General features: G+C 42.4%; 1 protein-coding gene across 5 annotated transcripts in view; it reads left to right on the forward strand.

Moving 5' to 3' along the window:
- Nucleotides 1–23237, forward strand: part of ATP11A (ATPase phospholipid transporting 11A) — a 233645-nt gene extending 210408 nt beyond the window's left edge. For 2 of the 5 annotated variants that reach the window (XM_073556847.1, XM_073556850.1), the window contains 3 exons: nucleotides 4285–4388; nucleotides 13310–13475; nucleotides 22010–23237. In XM_073556847.1, the coding sequence (XP_073412948.1) occupies nucleotides 4285–4388; nucleotides 13310–13475; nucleotides 22010–22267 (528 nt within the window). In that variant the 3' untranslated portion in view covers nucleotides 22268–23237. Of the gene's footprint in view, nucleotides 1–4284; nucleotides 4389–13309; nucleotides 13476–14913; nucleotides 15003–20965; nucleotides 21057–22009 lie in introns of all 5 variants that reach the window. The other 3 variants (XM_073556848.1, XM_073556851.1, XM_073556849.1) reach the window with 3 other exon arrangements.
- The last annotated feature ends 964 nt before the right edge of the window (nucleotides 23238–24201 follow it).

The following is a 24201-nucleotide window of genomic DNA, read 5'->3' on the forward strand; positions in this document are numbered from 1 at the left end:
TTTATTTTTCCGTCAGTATGGCCATGCGAGGACTTGTTTTTTGCAGGACGAGTTGTACTTTTGAAGGACTCCATTGGTTTTACCATGTTGTGTACCGCAATACGGAAAAAACTCCAAGTGCGGTGAAAATGCAAAAAAAGTGCAATACCACAGTTTTTTTGCTTGGCTTTTTTGCTAGATTCACTAAATGCTAAAAGTGACCTGTCATTATGATTCTCCAGGTCATTACGAGTTCATAGCCACCAAACATGTCTAGGTTCTTTTTTATCTGAGTGGTGAAAAAAAATTCCAAAGTTTGTTTAACAAAAAAAAAAAAGCGCCATATTCCGAGACCCGTAGCGTCTGCATTCTTCGTGATCTGGGGTTGGGTGAGGGCTTATTTTTTGCGGGCTGAGCTGACGTTTTTAATGATACCACTTTTGTGCAGATACGTTCTTTTGATTGCCCGTTATTGCAATTTAATGCAATGTCACTGCGACCAAAAAAACCTAATTCTGACGTTTTGATTTTTTTTTTTCTCTCTACGCCATTTGCGATCGGGTTAATGCTTTTTTTATTGATAGATCAGGCGATTCTGAGCACGGCGATACCTAATATGTGTATGAGTGATTTTTTTTTTAATTGTTTTATTTTGAATGGGACGAAAGGGGGGTGATTTAAACTTATCTTTTAAGTTTTTTTCATATTTTTAAAAACATTTTTTTTTAATTTTGATTGGCTCTGCTACATATAGGCGATGAGCAGATCACCTATATGTAGCAGAATTAATGCATTGCTACGAGCGCCGACCACCAGGTGGCGCTCATAGCAATGCGGCATCAACAACGATAGAGATCTCCAGGACACCTCTGGTTGTTATGCCAATGCGACGCTGACCCTCGATCATGTGACGGGGGTCATCAATGCGCTCATTTTTGGCCGCGCGGCCAGACGCGCCGGTTAAATGCCGCTGTCAGCGTTTGATAGCTGCGTTTAACGGGTTAATAGGCGCAGGTAGATTGTGATTCCACCTGCGCCTATTGCGGGCACATGTCAGCTGTTCCAAACATGTGATATGTCCCGGCTTTGATGCGGGCCCACCGCCGGAGCCATCATCAAAGCAGGGGAGACGTCCAATGACCGGCTATGTCCGTCATTGGACGTTAAGGGGTTAATGGTATTAATAAAGTGTTATCGTAATTTTTAAGGGGTGAGGAATTGTTTACTTTAGACATTTGTTGTACTCTCCATAATATCGATTACGCTATTTGTCTACATAGACAATTCCTCTAAGCTGAGCATTCCCCAAAAAGACATACAGCAAATTCTTAAAATGTTTAGAAAACCACAAACGGTTTTACCCTGCAAAAAAAACAAATCAAACAAGGCTTAGGCTGGTTTCACATTTGCGTTTTTTAGCGCTGGAAAAAAACGCACACCTGCGCATGCGGTTTTTCCCCTATATTTAACATGGGTGCGCATACCTGCGCACTGGTCAGCGCATGTATGAGATTTTCATGCGCTGCGTTTTTTTGGGGTGTGCGTTGGGATTTTCCAGACGCAGCATGTTGCATTTTTTGGCCCTGCAAAAAAGCGCATGCGCACATATGCGCACGTTTTGCGCTAAAAATGGCCATTATAGCCTATGGATGCGCATATGTGCGCACTGGCATGCTCATGTATGCGTTTTTTTGCATATGCGTTTTTTTTTTTAAACCATGGAATTTAGGGGTTTGGGTTAGAGTTTGGGTTAGTTAAGGGGGTTTAGGGTTAGGGTTATGGTCAGGGTCAGGGTTAGGGTTAGGGTTAGGGTCAGGGTTAGGGTTAAGTATGGTTTTGTTAAGGATTAGGGTCATGGTTAGGGTCAGGATTAGGGTTAAGTATGGTTTTGTTAAGGGTTAGGGTCAGGGTTAGGGTTAGGGTCAGGGTTAGGGTTAGGGTTAGGGTCAGGATTAGGGTTAAGTATGGTTTTGTTAAGGGTTAGGGTCAGGGTTAGGGTTAGGGTCAGGGTTAGGGTTAGGGTCAGGGTTAGGGTCAGGATTAGGGTTAAGTATGGTTTTGTTAAGGATTAGGGTCAGGGTTAGGGTTAGGGTTAAGTATGGTTTTGTTAAGGGTTAGGGTCAGGGTTAGGGTTAGGGTCAGGGTTAGGGTTAGGGTCAGGGTTAGGGTTAGGGTTAGGGTTAAGTATGGTTTTGTTAAGGATTAGGGTCAGGGTTAGGGTCAGGGTTAGGGTCAGGGTTAGGGTCAGGGTTAGGGTTAAGTATGGTTTTGTTAAGGATTAGGGTCAGGGTTAGGGTCAGGATTAGGGTTAAGTATGGTTTTGTTAAGGGTTAGGGTCAGGGTTAGGGTCAGGGTTAGGGTCAGGATTAGGGTTAGGGTTAGGGTCAGGGTTAAGTATGGTTTTTTTAAGGGTTAGGGTCAGGGTTAGGGTTAGGGTCAGGGTTAGGGTTAGGGTCAGGGTTAGGATTAGGGTTAGGGTTAGTTAGGGTTTAGGGTTTGGGTTAGGGTTAAGTATGATTTGGTTAAGGGTTAGGGTCAGGGTTAGGGTTAGGGTCAGGGTTAGGGTTAGTAAAGTCATGGTTTGGGTAGTGTGAGGGGCCACCTAAAAATGTTGGAAAAAAACGCAAACGCGGTAAAAACGCGCTAAAAACGCATACAAACGCATAAAAACGCTGCGTTTTTTTCATGCATGCTCATAAAAATGCTTGAAAAAAACGCAGCAGTTGTATGCTTATGTATGCGTTTTTTCAATGCGTTTTTTTGCGGGAAAAACGCGCTGCAAAAAAAAGCAAGTGTGAAACTAGCCTTAGATTGTATGAAGAATTTTTTTACAATGGATTTTATTGATATTCATGAAGTCATATGTGTTGAGAGAGATAGATATATATATATATATATCTATGTGTGTGTATATATATATATATATATATATATATATATATATATATATATATATATATATATATATATATATAAACAAAATTGAAAGTGAATGGACAAAAGAGAAATCTAAATCAAATCAATTTTTGGCGTGAGCTCGCTTTACTTTCAAAACAGCAGCAATTCTTCTAGGTAAACTTGTACTCCGTTTCTGAAGGACTTCAGCAGGAAGGTTCCAAACATCTCAGAGAGCTACCCACAGTAAGTTCTCTGAAATGTGGATGTAAGCATGTGAAATCCTTTTGTTTTTTTCTTGTAATCCCAGACAGACTCTATGATGAGATCATGACTCTGTGGGGACATGTCCTCACTTCCACAACTAATCATCCCTCTTTAAGACGAAGCTAGTTCTTAATGACATTGCCTGTATGTTTGAAGTCATTGTCCTGCTGCAGAATAGACTTGGAGTCAGTTGGACACCTCGATGATGGTATTGCATGATGAATAAGTATCTGCCTGTATTTCTCATTATTGAGGACACCATTAATCCTGACCAAATATCCAACTCCATTTGCTGAAATACAGCCGTAAACTTGCAAGGAATCTCCACCATGCTTCTTTGTTGTGTGCAGACACTCATTATTGTACTGCTCTCCAGGACTTTGGCGAACAAACAGCTTTCTGTTACATCCACATATTTTATACTTTTGACTCATCAGTCTAGAGATCCTGCTGCTATTTTTCTGCACACCAGTTCATATGTTTTTGTACAATTGAGATTCTTGGCCTTATTTCCAAGTTGAAGGATTTGATGTTATCTGCAATTCTTTCAAGATGATGACTTTTCTGAGCAGTAGATGGATGTAGCTGGGTCTCACTAGTTGATGGCAGTGCTGAGCTGATGGTACTGTTGAACATCTTCTGATTTCAAAGGGAAGTAAGCATGACTTGTCTTTCATTTGCTGCACTAAGATTCCTTGCCTGACCACTGCATTTATGGTCTTCGTTAAAATCTGTCTTCAGCATAAAGAGGAACAAGGAGTCCTGGAAGTGATGATATGGCCCCTACAGAGCCCTGATCTCAACATCATCCAGTCTGTCTGGGATTATATAGAGTGACAGAAAGATTAGCGCAATACTTCATCCACAGAAGATCTATAAGTTCTCCAAGATGAATTGATGCTGTTTTTTGAAGGCAAAGGGTGGTCACACCAAATTTAGACTTGGACTTCTCATATTTTGATTCACTTTGAATTTTGTTAATTGATAAAAAATTATCTTTTAACACTTGCATTTTAAAAGCTTTCCTACTTTGCAGCATTTTTTTTCCACGCCTGCCTAATACTTTTGTACAGTACTGAATATAAATGCAATAAATCTATTTTACCTACCATCCAAATAACTTGAGTTTCTTGCTTCTTTCAGCTTGCACTGGACACACAATATTGGACGTGGATAAACCACTTTGTCATTTGGGGGTCACTTGTTTTCTATATTGTTTTTTCTTTACTTTGGGGAGGAATCGTCTGGTAAGTCCATATCTTCAGTACTAACCTCCAGGAAACCACATCCAACTGTTATTTACTGTAGACACATTGATATTTTTTTTTCAGTTTTGTCAGTTCCACATTGGAAAGAAAGAATATTAGTTCCCAGCACGTATCCATCTGTCCACCTATAACTGTCCAGATAGTATTGTGCATTCTAAATCGGTATAATATATAAAAGTGGGCAATGATTGGCTTCAGCGATTACATCACATAATGTCACATGACCAGCGGGGAAATTGCTGGAGTGGTGCCGTTTCAGGAACTAAGTATACACTTTTTAAGTTATTTTCAGCAACAGTTTAGAGCTATTAAGAAAGGCATGACTGGCGCACTGAGCCACCTAGCCATGCACTGACTGCACTGAGCACCTCAATTAGCATGTTTGATTAAACCGTGATCTCTGCAGAAATGAGGCAGCCATTAACAAACTAAGGGTGCAGTTTGATGGCCGTATAAATCGGACCGAGATCAGAGCGTAGTGCACTGACCGGCGGCTCTCCCAATCCGAGTGTGGCAGCTGCATAGAAATAGAAGCTGTCACGCTCTGGTCTGGACAGCTAACGGAGAATCCATGCATTACGTTCCGATCTAGATCCGATTTATATGGCTGTCTGACTGCGCCCTAATGCAGGGGTCACATGAGCATATAAAAAAATCGGTCTGGTTCTTATCCAAAAAAGTGGAATGATTTTTTCTCACTTGTCATATGTGTGCCGTCCATATGCAATCCGTTATTTTTAATCAGCAGCTGTTAATCTTATAGTTTCTTAACTTGCAGAATTGCAATGTATCCGAAAAATCAGATGCCATACCAATGGTCCGTATGACATCCAATTTTTTTCTCTTACCCATGCAATTTTGGCGTGAAATCGCAGCATGTTGCAATTTTTCTCACACCGAATTCAGCTGAGAAAAAATACGCAGATCTGTACGGCCTCAATGAATAACATTGGTCCTAGTGCAAACCCTTTTTGTTATCAGTTTGCACTCATCCAATACGGTCGTGTGAGTGAGCCTTAAAGCAATCCTGCCAGCAGGATTTTGCTACGTAAACTACAGGCACTGTCAGGATGGCAGTGTTATACTGATTAAAATGATACCTAGGGTGAAGAAATCTGTCTTGTGTTAGAAATTTGCAGCTAATTAGATCCTCGTGCTCCGGGGCTGGACTGCAGGCAGGGTCTTATGGTCCTTCTCTAAGCCAGAGAAACAAAGGAAAGACCTGCCCACAGGCTGCCCTGAGACACAAACAGTCTGTCTCTATGATGAGGAACATGTTTGTGCGTCGGGGCGGCCTGTGGGCAGGTCTCCTTGGTTTCTCTGGCCTAGAGCAGGAAGATAAGACTGTGCCTACAGTCCCACCCTAGAGCACAGGCACCTTATTAGCTGCAAACTTCTAACACTGATTACACAAGAACCGAACCACAAGACAGATTTCTTCACCCCAGGTATCATTTTAATCAGTTTAACACTGCTAACCTGACAGTGTCTGTAGGTTACTTAGCAAAATCCTGCTGATAGGTTTTCGTTAAGGCTATGTTCCTGCAATGAGAAATTGGTGCGATTTTGAAGTGTTCAAGCAAAATGTATAGGATTTATAGAAATTTCATGCCCATTGTGCACTGGAAAACACATAAAATCTGCAAAAGACTTTATAAAAAAAAAAGCTAAATTAAGGGAAGTATCCAAAACAAAGCAGTTTTATTTAAAATGTGATTTACCAAAAAGACACCTAAACCACAGCAGAAAAAACCCACAATAAAACGCATGTAAAAAAAAAAAGCAATGAAAAAATACAAGTAACCTCATGTAGCTAATAGGAGCAGAAATGCTGCTGAAAAAAGCAACACAAAAACTGCACCAAATACAGTTAGGTCCATATATATTTGGACAGAGACAACATTTTTCTAATTTTGGTTCTAGACATTACCACAATGAATTTTAAACAAAACAATTCAGATGCAGTTGAAGTTCAGACTTTCGGCTTTCATTTGAGGGTATCCACATTAAAATTGGATGAAGGGTTTAGGAGTTTCAGCTCCTTAACATGTACCACCCTGTTTTTAAAGGGACCAATAGTAATTGGACAATTGACTTCAAGGCTATTTCATGGACAGGTGTGGGCAATCCCTTCGTTATGTCATTCTCAATTAAGCAGATAAAAGGCCTGGAGTTGATTTGAGGTGTGGTGCTTGCATTTGGAAGGTTTTGCTGTGAAGGAAACTTGCGGTCAAAGGAGCTCTCCATGCACGTGAAACAAGCCATCTGTCATGATCCAGGTTGGATGATGACAGTTAAAAGCACATGTAACCTTTTTGATTCTCCTAAAGCTGTGTGCTTTAGTGTGGTTTTTGCCCCCGGTGGCTATTGGGATTATTGCACTGTGGTATTGGCAGAACTCCGCTGTAAAATTAAAAACTGTTGACGGAGATTAATTGCCGTAAATTTATTGGGCATGAAACCGGTTTGGTGCTCATGAATCGCCTCATTTATTACTTTTGCCAGTTAGCCAAGGATCTTGGCCATCAGTTTTGCGTCTCTATTTAATAGATAAATTGGTCTATAGAATTCTGGTTTGTCCGGGTCTTTCCTTGGCTTTAAACCCTTCCTGACATCCGACGTACTATCCCGTCCACGGTACCCGGGCCCGTATGACCATGGACAGGATAGTACGTCGGGCCCTTTAATGCGATACCGCGAAAGTCGCGGTGATCGCATTAAAATTCCGACGCCATCTCACCTTACAAAAGATGGCGTCGGCATCCCGGGCTGTGATCCCGCCCCCCCGGCATCCAGAGCACTGTGATTGGCTGTTCAATTCTGAACAGCCAATCGCAGCGTTTCTCATTGTTTCAGCCAATCAGCTTGGCTGAAACAATGATGTCCTAGGCTGGGATCGAGTACTGATGTACTCGATCCTAGAGCCGGTGCCTGGCGTCCAGGCACCGGCAAAAAGCACCCGGATTGGCGCGATCGCCGATCTGATCGATCGCGCCAATCGCAGTGCACAGCGGCGCTATATCGCCACTGTGCCCTGCCAGTACCGGCCAGGATCTATATATAGCGGTGCTATATTCCTGCAGGGCCTGCAGGAGTTGGCTGGCGTGATCGATTAGATCGGCGATCGCGCCAACCACAGGGCACAGCTGCGGTCACCATGTGACCGCTCTGTGCCCTGCTGGTGACCTGGGCATGACCTGCCTAGTAATCGGAGCCGTGAGCTCCGATTCTAGGCAGTTGCCATGGTCACCAGGCAGATCAGGGATTGGTGGGATCGATGTAATCATTCGATCCCACCAATGACAGGTCACAGCAGCGATGTGACCACTCTGTGACCTGCCCCTGACCTGCCTCTGACCTGTCTGCAGGGGTCCTCACTCTAGCTGATGATTCCTGCAAAGAGGTCGGACGCAGCAAGAGCTCCTGTGCTGGGTATTGTGGTGCCACAGCTTGTAGCATCACAATCCCTGCAGAAGAAAGAAAACTACAACTGTAAGTGTTAATTGATCCCTGATCCCCTGCCCAATCTATCTTCACCCCCCCAATCTATCTTCATCCCCCCATCCCCCTCCACCCCCCTCTTACCCCCCTTTTACCCCCCTCCACCCCACTTTTGCGCCACCTCCGTGCGCAGCCGCCGAGCGTTGATCGGTGACGCAGTTCACCGATCAACACTCGAGCTCGCTTTTTTTTTCCTTAGCCCCCTTTGCGCCACTTCCGTACACACATCCCGCAGCCGCAAAAGTTGGATAAGTGACACACGTCACTTATCCAAGCTTGTGCCTGCCGTTTTTCATTTTTTTCACCCCCCTTTGTGCCACCTAACTACAACCCTAACTGTTGATCCCTGCCCAATCTCTCTTCATCCACCCCAATCCCCCCATCCCCCTTCCCCCTATTTTTATCCCCCTCCACCCCACTTTTGCGCCACCTTCGTGCGCTGCCGCCGGGCGTTGATTGGTGACGCAGTTCACCGATCAACACTCAAGCTCGCTTTTTTTCCTTAGCCCCTCCGTACACACATCCCGCAACTGCGAAACTTGGATAAGTGACACAGTTCACTTATCAGAGTTTGTGCCTGCCGTTTTCCTTTTTTTTTTTTTCCACCCCCCCCTTGCGCCACCCCGTGCGCACATCCAGCAGCCTAGTTTTGATAAGTGACACTTATCAGCTAGGGCCTGCTGTTTTAGGCTTTTTTCCACAGCTTTTTCTTTACAGAAAGTTTACACCAATCACTCCCCCCCCCCCTCACGTACACATACAGTTTTCAATAAAATGTACACCCAAGCACCATATTTACACAAAAATGTCATCAAATTCATCCCAACAGCGCTATTCAATGGAGGAGGCATATGCTATACTTGCCTCCGACACTGATAGTGATTTGGATGACGATCCGACTTTTCTTTATTTTTCGGATTCTTCATCCTCTTCTTCTTCCTCTTCCCCCTCCTCATCTTCCTCCTCAGGTCCTGCGGAACCGCCACGCAGACGCTCCAGGACAGAAGATGAGGCAGCGCCCACCATGCCCGCAGCTGACCCAGTGCTCCCCGTATGGACCTCGCCCCCCGAAAATTACGAGCCACTGATTCCTGATTTTGTGGCAGAATCAGGAATCAAGTTTGACACCACCGGCCTCACAGAAATTGACTTTTTCAAAGTCTTTTTCTCTGAGGATTTTGTTAACCTCATGGTGGAGCAAACTAATTTGTATGCTCGTCAATTTTTGGAGCAAAACCCGCGTTCAACATTTTCAAACTGGTCTCCTGTAGACGCAGTTGAAATGACGCAGTTTTGGGGCCTGGTCCTCCATATGGGGATACTGAAGAAGCCGGAAATTCGGCAATATTGGAGTGTTGATATTTTATACAACACTCCAGTGTTCCGAATGGTCATGGCCTGGACGCGTTTTGAGGCCATCCACAAGTTTCTGCATTATACTGATAATGCACAGTGTCCTGCACGAGATGACCCCAACTTTGACCGTCTGTGCAAAGTTCGGCCGGTCATCGAACACTTCAACAAAAAGTTTGCTGAAGTGTACGTGCCCCAAAGGGACATCTGCGTGGATTAGTCCTTGGTTCACTTCAAGGGAAGGCTGCGATTACATCAATACCTGCCCAGTAAGAGGGCCAGGTACGGAATCAAACTCTATAAATTGTGTGAGAGTACCTCAGGGTACACCCACAAGTTTAGAGTTTACGAAGGGAAGGACACCCGGATTGAACCCCCTGAGTGTCCTCCTTTCCTGGGAGTGAGTGGGAAAATTGTGTGGGATTTGGTGCACCCACTGCTGGATAAAGGTGATCACCTCTACACTGATAACTTTTATACCAGCATCCCACTCTACAAATCCCTCTCTGAGCGACGTTCCGCAGTCTGCGGTACTGTCTGCAAAAATCAGAGAGGCCTCCCGAAGACGCTACTTGGGCAGATGCTCCGAAAAGGTGAGAGCAGAGCCCAATGTAGCGACCACCTGCTGGTGGTCAAGTACAAGGACAAGAGAGATGTCCATCTCTTGACCACCATACACGGTGATGGCAGTACCCTCTGCACTGTACGGGGTACCTCTGCACAGGTCCGCAAACCGACATGTGTAGTGGGGTACAACAAAAACATGGGGGGAGTTGATCTCTCCGATCAACTCCTCCAACCGTACAATGCATTGAGGAAGGCCAAGGCGTGGTACAAAAAGCTGGCCGTGCACATCGTCCAAATGGCAATGCTCAACGCATTCCTGCTGTCACAATGTGCATGCCCCAGCGATACGACGTACCTTCAGTTCCAGGAGTTAGTGGTTAAGGCCCTGATGTTTGACGCTCAGGAAGGAGCGGGCCCCAGTACTTCAGGAACTGAAGGTGCTCGTATTGTCCCAGGTCAGCATTTTCCGGGGGTGGTCCCGCCAACCCCAAGAAAAGGTAAGCCGCAAAAAAGGTGTCGAGTGTGTTACAAAAAAGGAATACGAAGGGACACCACTTATCAATGCGACACCTGCCCCGAAAAACCTGGCCTGTGCATGAAGGATTGCTTCAAATTGTACCACACCTCCATGCACTACTAATTTACATTAGATTAGTTGGGGGCACATCTAGATTTGTTCTTTGGGGGTCTAGTATCCAAAATGATGTCATATGTGGGTTTTGTTCCTGTTTAGGCACATCAGGGACTCTGGAAATGAAACATGACGCCAGCAGACCATCAAAGTCTGCATTCCAAACCAACACTACTTCCCTTTCGAGCCCCGACGTGTGCCTAAACAGTTTTTTCCCACACGTGGGGTACCAGAGTACCCAGGACAAATTGGACAACGACTTTTGGGGTCCAATTTCTCCTGTTACTCTTGGGAAAATTAAAAATTGGGGACTAAATGATCATTTATGTGGGAACAAAACAGGATTTTATATTTTCACGCCTGGGCATTATAATCTTTAGTGAAACACTTGGGGGTTCAAAGTGCTCACCACACATCTAGATAAGTTCCTTAGGGGGTCTAGTTTCCAAAATGGGGTCACTTATGGGGGGGTTTCTACTGTTTAGGAACATCAAGGGCTCTGCAAATGGAACATGACGCCCGCAGACCATTCCATCAAAGTCTGCTTTCCAAAACGTCATTGCTTCCCTTTCGAGCCCTGACGTGTGCCCAAACAGTAGTTTTCTCCCACATGTGGGGTATCAGGGTACTCAGGACAAATTGGACAACAACTTTTGGGGTCCAATTTCTCCTGTTACTCTTGGGAAAATTAAAAATTGGGGACTAAATGATCATTTATGTGGGAACAAAACAGGATTTTATATTTTCACGCCTGGGCATTATAACACTTGGGGGTTCAAAGTGCTCACCACACATCTAGACAAGTTCCTTAGGGGGTCTAGTTTCCCAAATGGGGTCACTTGTGGGGGGTTTCCACTGTTTAGGCACATCAGACGCTCGTCAAACGCGACATGGCGTCCGATCTCAATTCCAGCCAATTTTAGGTTGAAAAAGTCAAACAGGGCTCCTTCTCTTCTGAGCCCTGCCATGTGCCCAAACAGTGGTTACCCCCCTCATTTTGGGTATCAGCGTACTCAGGACAAATTTGACAACAACCTTTGGGGTCCAATTTCTCCTGTTACCCTTGGGAAAACAAAATATTGGGGACTAAATGATCATGTTTGTGGAAAAAATATGATTTTTTATTTTCACGCCCGGGTGTTATAAACTTCTGTGAAGCACTTGGGGGTTCAAAGTGGTCACCACACATCTAGATAAGTTCCTTAGGGGGTCTAGTTTCCAAAATGGGGTCACTTGTGGGGGGTTTCCACTGTTTAGGCACATCAGACGCTCGTCAAAAGCGACATGGCGTCTGATCTCAATTCCAGCCAATTTTAGGTTGAAAAAGTCAAACGGGGCTCCTTCCCTTCTGAGCCCTGCCATGTGCCCAAACAGTGGTTCCCCCCCACATATTGGGTATCAGCGTACTCAGGACAAATTTGACAACAACTTTTGGGGTCCAATTTCTCCTGTTACCCTTGGGAAAATAAAAAAAATTGTTGCTAAAATATTATTTTTGTGACTAAAAAGTTAAATGTTCATTTTTTTCCTTCCACGTTGCTTCTGCTCCTGTGAAGCACCTGAAGGGTTAATAATCTTCTTGAATGTAGTTTTGAGTAGCTTCAGGGGTGCAGTTTTTAGAATGGTGTCACTTTTGGGTATTTTCTGCCATATAGACCCCTCAAAGTGACTTCAAATGTGAGGTGGTCCCTAAAAAAATGGTTTTCTTAGTTTTGTTGTAAAAATTAGAAATCGCTGGTCAAATTTTAACCCTTATAACTTCCTAACAAAAAAAATGTTGTTTCTCAAATTGTGCTGACGTAAAGTAGACATGTGGGAAATGTTATTTAGTAACTATTTTGTGTCACATATTTCTCTGTTTTAAGGGCATACAAATTCAAAGTTTGAAAATTGCAAAATTTTCTAAATTTTCGCCATATTTCTGTTTTTTTCATAAATAAACGCAAGTTATAGCGAAAATTTTTTCCACTAAAGTGAAGTACAATATGTCACGAGAAAACATTCTCAGAATCGCCTAGATCCGTTGAAGTGTTCCAGAGTTATAACCTCATAAAGGGACAGTGGTCAGAATTGTAAAAATTGGCTCGGTCATGAACGTGCAAACCACCCTTGGGGGTGAAGGGTTTAATAACAACACTATGATAGCCTCTTTCATGGATCTTGATAAGTGTACTATAGCGATGGCTTCCTGAAAAACTGTAAGCATGTATGGTAGCAATATCTCTGCATGTAACCTAAAAAACTCCCCAGGGAGACCTTCTAAGCCCGGCCCTTTCTGGCCAGCCTCAACCACAACAATTGAGAACCTAAAGCATACCAGATAGATAAAATATATTTTTTGAGAGTACATGAATTCTGATAACTTATGTCCTTTTTTTGCCTATAGGTTCTTTTTAAGAGAATCTGTCATCAGATTTTGTAATATAAAATGCATATTAAATACATCTTTTGGATCTGGGATAACTTACGATTTTAGGAAAAGCTCTTTAAATGAGTCTTGTTGATGAGGAGATGGGTTACTGATAGATGCTCTAAGAGCATAGGCCTCTTCATGAATTGGGAGCCCTAGACAAGTGGCGAGAGGCAGTCGCTATGCTCCTGTCCTGCCCCAGCTTCGCCTGCTTTGTCGAAGCTGGGCAAAAATGGGTGAGAACACCAAAATTCGCATATTTTAGTACATCCTTCAGTAACGCCAAAATTATGTGAATTTTCGGTGTTTTTTATGTCCGAAAACTGGCTTAAAATCTCTGTTGAATTAGGCTCTAAGTCTAAACAAAAAATAATTTTGTCATAAGAACATTGTTAAGAAAAACTAGTGTTTGGCTAATATGTTTTCTTCCTATTTCAGGCCTTTTCTCAATTATCAGAGGATGTATTATGTGTTCATGCAAATGTTGGCCAGTGGTCCTGCATGGCTGGGCATTGTACTCCTAATTACGGTCAGTCTCCTGCCTGATGTTCTCAAGAAGGTCCTATGCAGACAGTTGTGGCCTACAGCAACAGAAAGGATCCAGGTAATTTACCCTCCCCAATGTAATAATAGTCTAATTGTTAATAAATATTTGCTTCAGACATTACTACTCCATGCAGTAATTAGAAACATGTCAGGCTTATATTACCGGCATCAAGTGTAGGACATTCTCTTACCACATCATTGATATTATACAGACACACACCACCATTTGCTCTGTGACCTTCGCCCACAGTATCTTGGCCTGCACTTGCGGTATGTAAGTTACAGTCACGTTGTCCAGCTATGTATGAGACCTCTCACTCTAGTAAGGTGATTCTGTGATACTGAGATTTGCTTCTAGCATCTAAGTATAAAGATTATGTGATTTGTGACCAATGTCTGTACATTGAAAGAAAAGCTCAATATTTAGTACATGCACACAGCAAATTATTTGTCATAACCGGTATCTAACAAGTAACTAGGAGTTACCTAAAAACACGGTCCGGTGGACTATGGGTGTCTTTGCCTTAAAATGGGTCCACTGTAAAGAACTAAATTACACTTTAAAGCCATGTTCATAAGAACATATAAAAGTATCTGTGTTTCATCCGTATTGTCATTCTTACACATCAGCAGTAAATCCTAATAAATGAGCCAGACTATAAGCTGGTATATGTGCTAAGTGTAAGAGCACGTTCACACTGTGGCCATTTCACAGACAAAACTCTAGGAAAAAACCAAGATGAACGTATGCCCTACAGCAAGTAAATAAGTGAATAGTAATAGAGCATGTAAATAACATAGGTGTACTTGGTTAACGCTATTTAGATCATAAAAGCCATCCCACCACGGCAAGGTGTCCCATCAGGATGTTCCTAATTTGTCTGTAGTATTAAAACCTTTCCATGCGTCAAACAACAACAGTGTGAATACGTGCATAAGTGAACAAGTGCAGGACAGGGCAGGGCCCTGTACAATAACAATTGCAGTGTATCAATAGCGTGATAACAATTGTAATGTATTCTTAAACATCAGATGATAGACAGTTGATCTGAATGAGATCTGATTTTTTTTGCCCACCTATAGACTTGAAAATGTGAATTTTCTCCGAATTACAGGAGAGAATAGTCCATGTTGCGATTTTTTTTTTTTTTTTTATGTGGACAGTGTGAATGCAAAACAAAAAATGGTCATCTGAAAAGTCCACATGGATAACATTGGCCCTAGTGTGATGTCAGCACTCAGACAGAAAATACAGTCGTATGAACGCAGCCCAAGATGAATGAGGACATACCCCATGACACATGTTATTGAGCTTTTGTCTCATATTAGACTAATGTGCATTAGCATTGCTTTAGTGTTTAATGAAACCTCCCTTGTGTTTCTTTCTCCTTCTGCTTCTTTCCTATCCCGTCTCCTACCTGCTTTGCATAAATAACTGCTCCCTTGCTTACACCTTGCACGTGGGCACCTGCTGCCACCTTCTGGGGATCTCACAGACTAAACAACCGTGCCTTTCTGTTGAGCAGTCCACCATCTTTATGCTCTCTCAGACCACGAACAATATAACTTTCTAATGGACCTAAAGGTGATACTTTATTCTGACTTTTTCTTGGTTTCCAGACTTTATTTTTTTCTATGTTTTTGTTTCTAAAGGTACCCATGTTTCAAATAGGAATCCATTTACCTGTATAGTCCAGAAGCGTCCTGTAATATTTGCTTATTATATTATATATGTGGTATATCATGCCACAGTATTAACAGAAGACACAGAACGAGATTTTATACTACACTTCTTAGGTTTTTTTCTTTAAAGGGTTGTCCGCTACTCTGACAACCCTTTCTGAATCGCTATGTTTCCCATCAGTAAAATAGCTCCTGTACTCACCTCCGGTGCTGGCGTCATTCCAGCAGTGTCGGCCCCAGCTCTCCTGGGGCTCACGTGACAATATCAAAATAAGGAAATGGTTGCATTCAATTGCATTAAGGCATGTCAATGTGAAATACATGAAGTGTGAATAGCGTAATGGCTTTTGAAATTTAGGGAAAACAGATGAGATGCTTAGCACAAAATTTGGCCAAAAAATGTGAGCCCATTCACCAACGTCAAGGTTATCTCATCGAATGGGTCCCTGACCTAACTGCCTAGTGTGAACACTTACCTCTGGCTGATAACTTGGTAAAGCCTATATTTATAGGAAGGTCGGAACCAAATGTGATTTTGGCATAGCATCTCATGTGTTTTTCCTAAATTTCTAATTACTTTATTCACACTTCATGTATTTCACATTGATATGTGTTAATGCAATAATTGAGTGCAACCATTAAATTAATTTGATATGTAAGCTGTTTTTTGGTATGCACTTGTTCAGACTAGTTCTTGATGTGCCGTCAGTTTTTTGTTATTTGCTCACGTGACAATGTCATGCGATCCCTGTGGCCAATCAGTGGCTGCTTCACTCTCCCTGTTTTTGGACAAATCACATAAACCCAGTGAAAATGAGACATCAACAGCTCTTAATTCCTCTGAATATATGTGAATTGTCTGAAGGTGGGGAGACTAGAGCAAGCACTGATTGGCCAGAGGGATCACGTGACATTGTGACCTAGTTCCGACATCACTGGAATGGCGCCAGCACTGGAGGTGAGTATAAGGCTGGAGTCACACACAATGTAGAAAAATACGGACCGTATTGTATGGCCGTAATACGCATAAATGGTCCCTAAATAGTGCTCCACGTATCATCCGTTGTCAGGGTGTGGCCGCGTATTTTTCTCGTGTAAGCATCCGTATGTAATCCGTATGGCATCCGTATACCGTTTTTTTCTCGCAGGCTTGCAAAACGGACATATAATGGAGCCCAATGACAGGTTTTCAAATCCAAACGAAAGAATAGATATAGACACATAGAGATATATATATATATATATATATATATACACTCACTGGCCACTTTATTAGGTACACCATGCTAGTAAGGGGTTGGACCCCCTTTTGCCTTCAGAACTGCCTCAATTCTTCGTGGCAGAGATTCAACAAGGTGCTGGAAGCATTCCTCAGAGATTTTGGACCATATTGACATGATGGCATCACACAGTTGGCGCAGATTTGTCGGCTGCACATCCCTGATGCGAATCTCCCGTTCCACCACATCCCAAAGATGCTCTATTGGATTGAGATCTGGTGACTGAGGAGGCCATTTGAGTACAGTGAACTCATTGTCATGTTCAAGAAACCAATCTGAGATGATTCGAGCTTTATGACATGGCGCATTATCCTGCTGAAAGTAGCCATCAGATGTTGGGTACATTGTGGTCATAAAGGGATGGACATGGTCAGCAACAATACTCAGGTAGGCTGTGGCGTTGCAACGATGCTCAATTGGTACCAAGGGGCCCAAAGAGTGCCAAGAAAAAATTCCCCACACCATGACACCACCACCACCAGCCTGAACCGTTGATACAAGGCAGGATGGATCCATGCTTTCATGTTGTTTACGCCAAATTCTGACCCTACCATCCGAATGTCGCAGCAGAAATCGAGACTCATCAGACCAGGCAACGTTTTTCCAATCTTCTACTGTCCAATTTCGATGAGCTTGTGCAAATTGTAGCCTCAGTTTCCTGTTCTTAGCTGAGAGGAGTGGTACCCAGTGTGGTCTTCTGCTGCTGTAGCCCATCTGCCTCAAAGTTCGACGCACTGTGCGTTCAGAGATGCTCTTCTGCCTACCTTGGTTGTAACGGGTGGCAATTTGAGTCACTGTTGCCTTTCTATCAGCTCGAACCAGTCTGCCCATTCTCCTCTGACCTCTGGCATCAACAAGGCATTTCCGGCCACAGAACTGCCGCTCACTGGATTTTTTTTCTTTTTCGGACCATTCTCTGTAAACCCTAGAGATGGTTGTGCGTGAAAATCCCAGTAGATCAGCAGTTTCTGAAATACTCAGACCAGCCCTTCTGGCACCAACAATCATGCCACGTTCAAAGGCACTCAAATCACCTTTCTTCCCCATACTGATGCTCGGTTTGAACTGCAGGAGATTGTCTTGACCATGTCTACATGCCTAAATGCACTGAGTTGCCGCCATGTGATTGGCTGATTAGAAATTAAGTCTTAACACACAGTTGGACAGGTGTACCTAATAAAGTGGCCAGTGAGTGTATATATATATATATATATATATATATATATATATATATATATATATATATATATATATGTCGATGAGATATATATTTGGGCGATTGCAATCTGATGTTTTGTTGGAATGCAGTCAGACCGAAAATATGATAGTTTGCACGAGCACTTAGAAGCAAAGTTCTGATAACTGTGAGGACACCGGAAAGTTACTTTTCATGCATTGAAGAAAGTGGAACCAATCCCATCCTGTTGTACGAGTCATATAACAGTCAAATTCTGTACAAATTACTGGATATTGACTCTTGAGTAATCCTCATAAATTTTCTTTCTCAATATCCTCCACATTTATTGCTCTCCCCCTATGTTCATACCGTTTGGCCAACAGTTACCTTGGGATAGGTTCACACTTAATTTCGGTATCCATTTGTAACTGATCGAGTTGTTGATAAAAACAGAAACGACAAAAACAAATGCAAAAGGACACCGGATGTAAAACAACATTTACAATATAAACTGGTCCGTTTTACAGATCTGATGCAGAAATGGAAACGCTAGTTTTCATTTGTTATCTATTTGTAGACATATATACTGTGTTTTCAATGAGGCTGATTTTACCAGACTTATGTTCTGGGCAGGCGCATTGCAGCAGCGCCGGGTTTGAGACGCGAGACTAAAGTGAGTTTCTTGCAATTGTGACCCCGGCCAAAGGCTGATAATACTCATTCAGTTCATTATTGCAAAAGTCCAATAGTTTTTAGAATAAATGTATTTGGAATGCGCCAAGTTGGTCATTATTTGCAGCACACGTTGATCTTTGCACATTAGTTGGGTGTGTGTCTGTTAGTGTTTAATGGCTACCTGCCAGTGTAATACAGCAGATTATGATCGTCACCATTGGGAATGGAAGGCTTGGCTGAAAACAACAGCAAAATCTTTGGAGGATTTATATGCCTTTGAGATCACTTTTGCTTGTGCCTGCTTCTATTATTTAAGACTTCAATTCTTTCCTGCAAAAAAGAAATGTTGTGAAATGATTACTCTCCATGCTTGCTTGAAAAATAAGCTAACTCCATGCTGCAGCTCGCCGATATTGAGTGGACATCTTGGTTGTATAGAATTTGCAGCTTACATTCCAATTTTCATGGCACAGATTTGTGTTTTGACATCACTGTATTAGTTTTTCCATTGTACACAAGACTGAAGAAACCATGTAAAATATGGAAACATATGTACTACATTTAGCAACACGCCAGACCAACCTCATCTCCGAAACTGACTGCTCCAGCAGGCTTGGGTAGAGAGGCTGGAAAAGTGCTCTTTTACAAGGTACATATTATTACAACAGAATCTACATGAGATGCAGATCTGCCCTCTAAAGGCCCAGTTAGACATGCTGATAATTGGTCAACAAGCATTTAGCAAGAACACTAGTTCCTAATCATCGGCCTACATAAACCTGCCAGTGATCACTCTATGAAAGACCAAACACTTGGGTGGGTGATCCAAATACGAATCATCATTACTGATGGCACGTCACCCCAAATAAATGGTGGATGTGCTGCTGCTGACAACATGATAGTGTATGGGGGAAACAACTAGTGTATTTTTGATCACCTTTCTTTAGTCCATCTAAACAGGCCAGTAGATGAGTCCCAATCAACTTGTACTGGATATAGTCTGCTCCGACATCGAGTACTCCCACTAATCAGCTGTTGCCAGATCTTGTGGCCACTGGAAGTATGCAGTGTACAGAGTAAAAACACCACAGCTTTGTGCACAGTGTATTGGCCATTGTCAGTTTTTAAATATCGAAACAAATGGGAGCTGAAGTGAAGAACCCAAGGAGGACCACTGCATCGTGTAGGAACAGTCGTCATCCGGGAGTTCAGGGACCAGTGATGCAAACATTTAAAGGCCAAATTATCTGTTGACACAAAACCAGTGTATAATCACCGTCATTTAACTGTCACGTTCCTACATATCTAACATGTAAACTGTTATATGAAAGAGACTACAAGGACTTCATAATGTAATTCAAAAAGTAAAATTCCTCTCCAAAATGCCACATTTGTGAGAAGACCACTCCCTTATTTGATTTGATGATCATTGTCAGATTTACAGGTCCAGAGTATATCATAAATATTGCTTATAATCTTTAATCAACTCCGAGGTATCACTACATAAATAGTACATTTACATAAAAGCCTGTCTGTATATACATTTTACTCCAGTGGCAGCCCACCCAACATCTCTTTTTCATAATAGTGATATTAGCATGCATTATCTTCATCTGCGCTATATCCAATCCGAAACATCGTAGAACCTAAAGGGAACCTGTTGTTATATTCATGCTGTCCAAACTGCGGGCAGCATGAATCAGACCCTGGTTGCACAATTGCAGCTAGGTATGTTTTATGCTGCAATGTTTCACAGTAAACATACCTTGACAAGTTGGCCAGGCTCTGTATGCCTTATCCGACTAGTCTATTGTGTTCATCAGATAGATGGTGTCTCCTCATATACACATAAGGAGAGACCTGTCCATCAAATAGAGCAAGGTAAGGAGAAGTTGGCCAGGGAAAATATCAAACTAGTTAGACGAGACTCATAGTCGCCCATTCATGAAGGTGTTTATGCCAGAATTGTAGTGTAAAACACCTTAAAAAGTCACCTAAATTTTGATGCAACACAGTTTTGCTCCAAAATTTTGAAACTTTTGGTGTTTTCACTTCAGATTCGGCCAGCTCTGCAAAAGTGTGGAGAAATATGGAGAGGTGAAAAGGAACAAGGTGTGGCAACGCCGGCTAGTCTGATTCTCTAATTCATGATCAGTTGTGCTGTACCTTATGGCAGAAATGTTACTCCAGTTCTTGACTGTAGTAAGATTCCTGGTGAGACACACACCGCTTGTAAGATGTGCCTGAATTTTAATCAATCAGGTGCCTCTTACTCCACCCCACTCCTTCATTGAGATTGGCATGTGCAACTTGATGAATCAGAGCCATAGTCCTCGGCCAACTTTTCCAAGTATGTTTTCTTTGAAACCCAGCCACATGTTGGGATAAAACATACCTGGCTGCATTTGTACGACTTGTGCAGCATGGATCTGAAGACAGTTTCTCTTTAGCAAATGTGGGCTCTTACCACCACAGAACCAACAAGGAACTTGAGTGTTGACTTGCTGAGTAAATCTTGGTAGTTTGGCATTTTGGTACAAGCCAGATTGGCAAGATTTAAACACCATCAGGTGAAGTTTAGGAGACGAGCAATGCAAAAGGTAATTTCAGGTGTTATTATTGGCTTGGTGCAAGTTCTCCATAGGATTGTACATACAGCTATGATGAGCCATACAACTCCGCATCTTACACTCATGCATGTTCAGATATTAGTGTTTTTCCTCATCCTTACAGAAGATATTGAAACAAAATTTGGACTTTGAAAGGAGACTTCTGGACGATTCCAGTGCTGTTGACAGATAAGTTCAACAAGTGCTCTGCATAGGTAACCATAATGCATAAATGTGACCATAGTGCATTTTGTAGTGTCCTTCTGATGTGCTAAAACTCTGGACATTTCTCCTCCAAACGTTTTGCTGTGTGTGACATCTATTTTCACAAGCATTTTCTGCTATTTCACAATAAACCTTTAGTGCTTGACTCTAGCCAGTGGCCACATAATAATAGGTCTCTTTCCCCCTAGATCACTATTCCTTTCTCCTGTAAACCATTGAGTATACTTTACTATTAGTATTTCCATTTTTGGAAACTCAAGAGCTGACTAGAAACTATTAATGGCTGTTGACATATCAATTGTTCATAATAATGGCTTCTAGTTCTGCAAAATGTTGCCTTGCTGTGTAGGAGCTGTGATTGTGAAAGCTTCCATTATGCCTTAATACCTGTATAGTAAAGTTCAATCCAAGTATTTATAAATTATACAGGTTGTCCCAAGTGACTATGTTATTCCTCATTGAGAAGACAGCATTTGTTGTCTGTTCCCTGGCACCTCCATTTTTCCCACGAACAGCCCAGTCTGATGGAGTGCAGGTTGAGCATGCACTCTGCCGGAGACAGCAAGTGTCGTACTCTTCAGAGCCACGTTCTCTGCATAAGTGGGGTTCCCTTAGTCAGACAATTACCGTAATAAGTTATTTCCTCTTCTATCAATAGACTATAATTTAATAAATTGTAATCAAATTATTTGAATAATCATGGGTTAATGAACATTCTATATTAATGTTTTAATGACCTGATCGGTCCTAGGTGGTTATCAACAGCAAGGGTAGCATTTTCTTCCTATTTGGCCCAAAGTGAATGTATATGACAGGCGAAGGTCCCTGGACAAAAAAATCTAGTGCCTCCAAACCTGATGCCCTTTAATTGTTACATTATTCTTTTGTTTCTTGCATTGTGCTCTATGATACCGGAGTTGAATGTTTCTCTATCTCTCTGCAGAATGCTTCCAGCCTTTCTCAGGACCACCATTCTGAGTTCACACCTCTAGCCTCCATGCAGAGCCCAAACTACCAAAGCAACGAATTCGACAGCGCAGCTGCCAACAGGTCTAATTATTATTCTAAAAAAGTGATGCTCACTCACTGGCAAAACAATGATTATTTCAGGCTCCCATCCCTCTTTGGCTATACCAACACCCGCTTTAGCTCCAGCACGGGCTCATACCTCAGCAGCTCAGGCTTGGAAACATCCGTGTGACTGCAAGCCTTTAGAAACTCTTTATTTTTTTTTATTTTCTAGTTTGGGAGAAGCAGCAAAATGATTGTCTAGTAGAACCGTAGCCTCGCGGACGCCTACGCGCTGCCTGACCATAGGAGTAATGCCTCCTCTCGTAGCCTATGGTGACGGTGGTTATTTTTTTAAACACTGCAGCAATGAACAATTTTCACAGTCTGGTACTGTGTGACTGATAACACTGTACAAGTCCCTGTCCGGAGATTTCCCTGGTTTATTAGTCCTGTCCGCTTTCATTGTTTTATACTACTGAACTGTGTGTGTGGATGATTTCTACTATGTTCTAGTCAACGAGTTGATGTTTGATGGAGCACAATATGTCATGTAACTGAAGACCCTCCTCTCTCTTTCTCTCCTCTGCTGGTACCAAAAGAACATGCTGGTGTTTCTCTTGTGCTCATTTCTTGTCCAGAAACTCTGTCTAATGCTCATGTCATTGTAAGTTGCCAAACCTGTTCATGTAATACCCGTGTCCCCCCAGTAGCGTTCCCCAGGACCCCCTAGATGTGTGCTGTGTCCTGTGACATACACTGTTTCTTATTAGTTGTGCATATTTGGAAATACTGTTACTTTGCGACATTGCAAAAGAAGACATATCATGGAATTAAAGCTATAAAAAATGCAAATAAAAATAAATAGTTCAATGTACATTTTACATCTGTAAAAATATCTGCATTGAAGAGATATGTCATTGGATGTAGCAGAGTGGAATTTGTCAGAGATTGTGTCCCTAGGATTAAATGACAATTTCAGGTCAGCTGCAGCTATAGTTTTTTGGACATCCCCTCTCTTACATTATAATACCGTGTTTAGTTAATCTGTCATATGTTGTTATAACGTCAGCTACGCTTAAATGTTACAATACAAGACCAAATTTGTGGAGAGGTTACAATATCTGCAAAATAATGCACAATAAAACAAAAGGTTCTCTGTGGCTGTCAGTTTCTTGGAGTGAGCAGTGTGTGACAGTGTGGTATAGTATGTGTGTATGGATGTGTAGTGCATGAGTGTGCATTAAAGGGAATCTGTCACCTTGGAAAACTGTAGATATGGGGTTAATCTGATAAATAGGCTTAAAATTTTCCTGGCCACTACAGTGAAAGTGCAGCTACTGGAAGAAAATGAACCACATCTCGAGAGCTGCCGGCTTTCAGTCATGGGGTGTGCACGGAGCAACTCCAGTCACCACTCAGTTTAGAGAGTGGTGCTGTGAGCGGTAACTGTAGCCGCTCCGTGCACACCCCATGACTGAAATCCAGCAGCGCCCAGTAGCTGCACTTCACTAAGGTGGCCAGGCTATTTACAAACAGATTAACCCCATACCTACAGGTAAATAACGTTTTCTGATGTGAGAGGTACCCTTTAAAGGGAACCTGTCAGAAGGTTTTTGCTACCTCATCTCAGAGCAGCATGATGTAGGCAAAGACACCCTGATTCCAGCAGTGTATCACTTAGTTTACTGGATGCAGCAGTTGTGACACAATCAGAGTTATCAGACTTAGCTCACAGCAGAGCTCAGAAAGCTAACCCCGCCCACACCACAGCTTTCTGTGTACATTATCTACTGACAGTGAGCTACCTATCAGAGGAGGGGGTGTGGTCGGTCTAGCAGTTGTGTGAGCTGTAGTCCAGGCAGTAATAATCTCCTAGTGATAAAACCTTCATTGTGTGGAAACAACAGCACATAGCCTAATAAGTGACACAGCACTAAATTCAGTGTTTTTACCTCCAGCTCATTCTGTCCTCAGATTACTTAGCAAAAATCTGCAGACGGATTATCATTACTCATGTGTATAGACCAACACCCACACCTGCAGCTGTGTCCCCAAAGATATAATCTTGTGGGATAAATTACTGGATATAATACATAGCAAATTTTGAGCAAATGTTTCTTTTCA

This window comes from Dendrobates tinctorius, unplaced genomic scaffold, assembly GCF_039654945.1.
Source record: "Dendrobates tinctorius isolate UK_male_01 unplaced genomic scaffold, ASM3965494v1 ptg000240l, whole genome shotgun sequence".
In the NCBI taxonomy this organism is placed as follows: domain Eukaryota; kingdom Metazoa; phylum Chordata; class Amphibia; order Anura; family Dendrobatidae; genus Dendrobates; species Dendrobates tinctorius.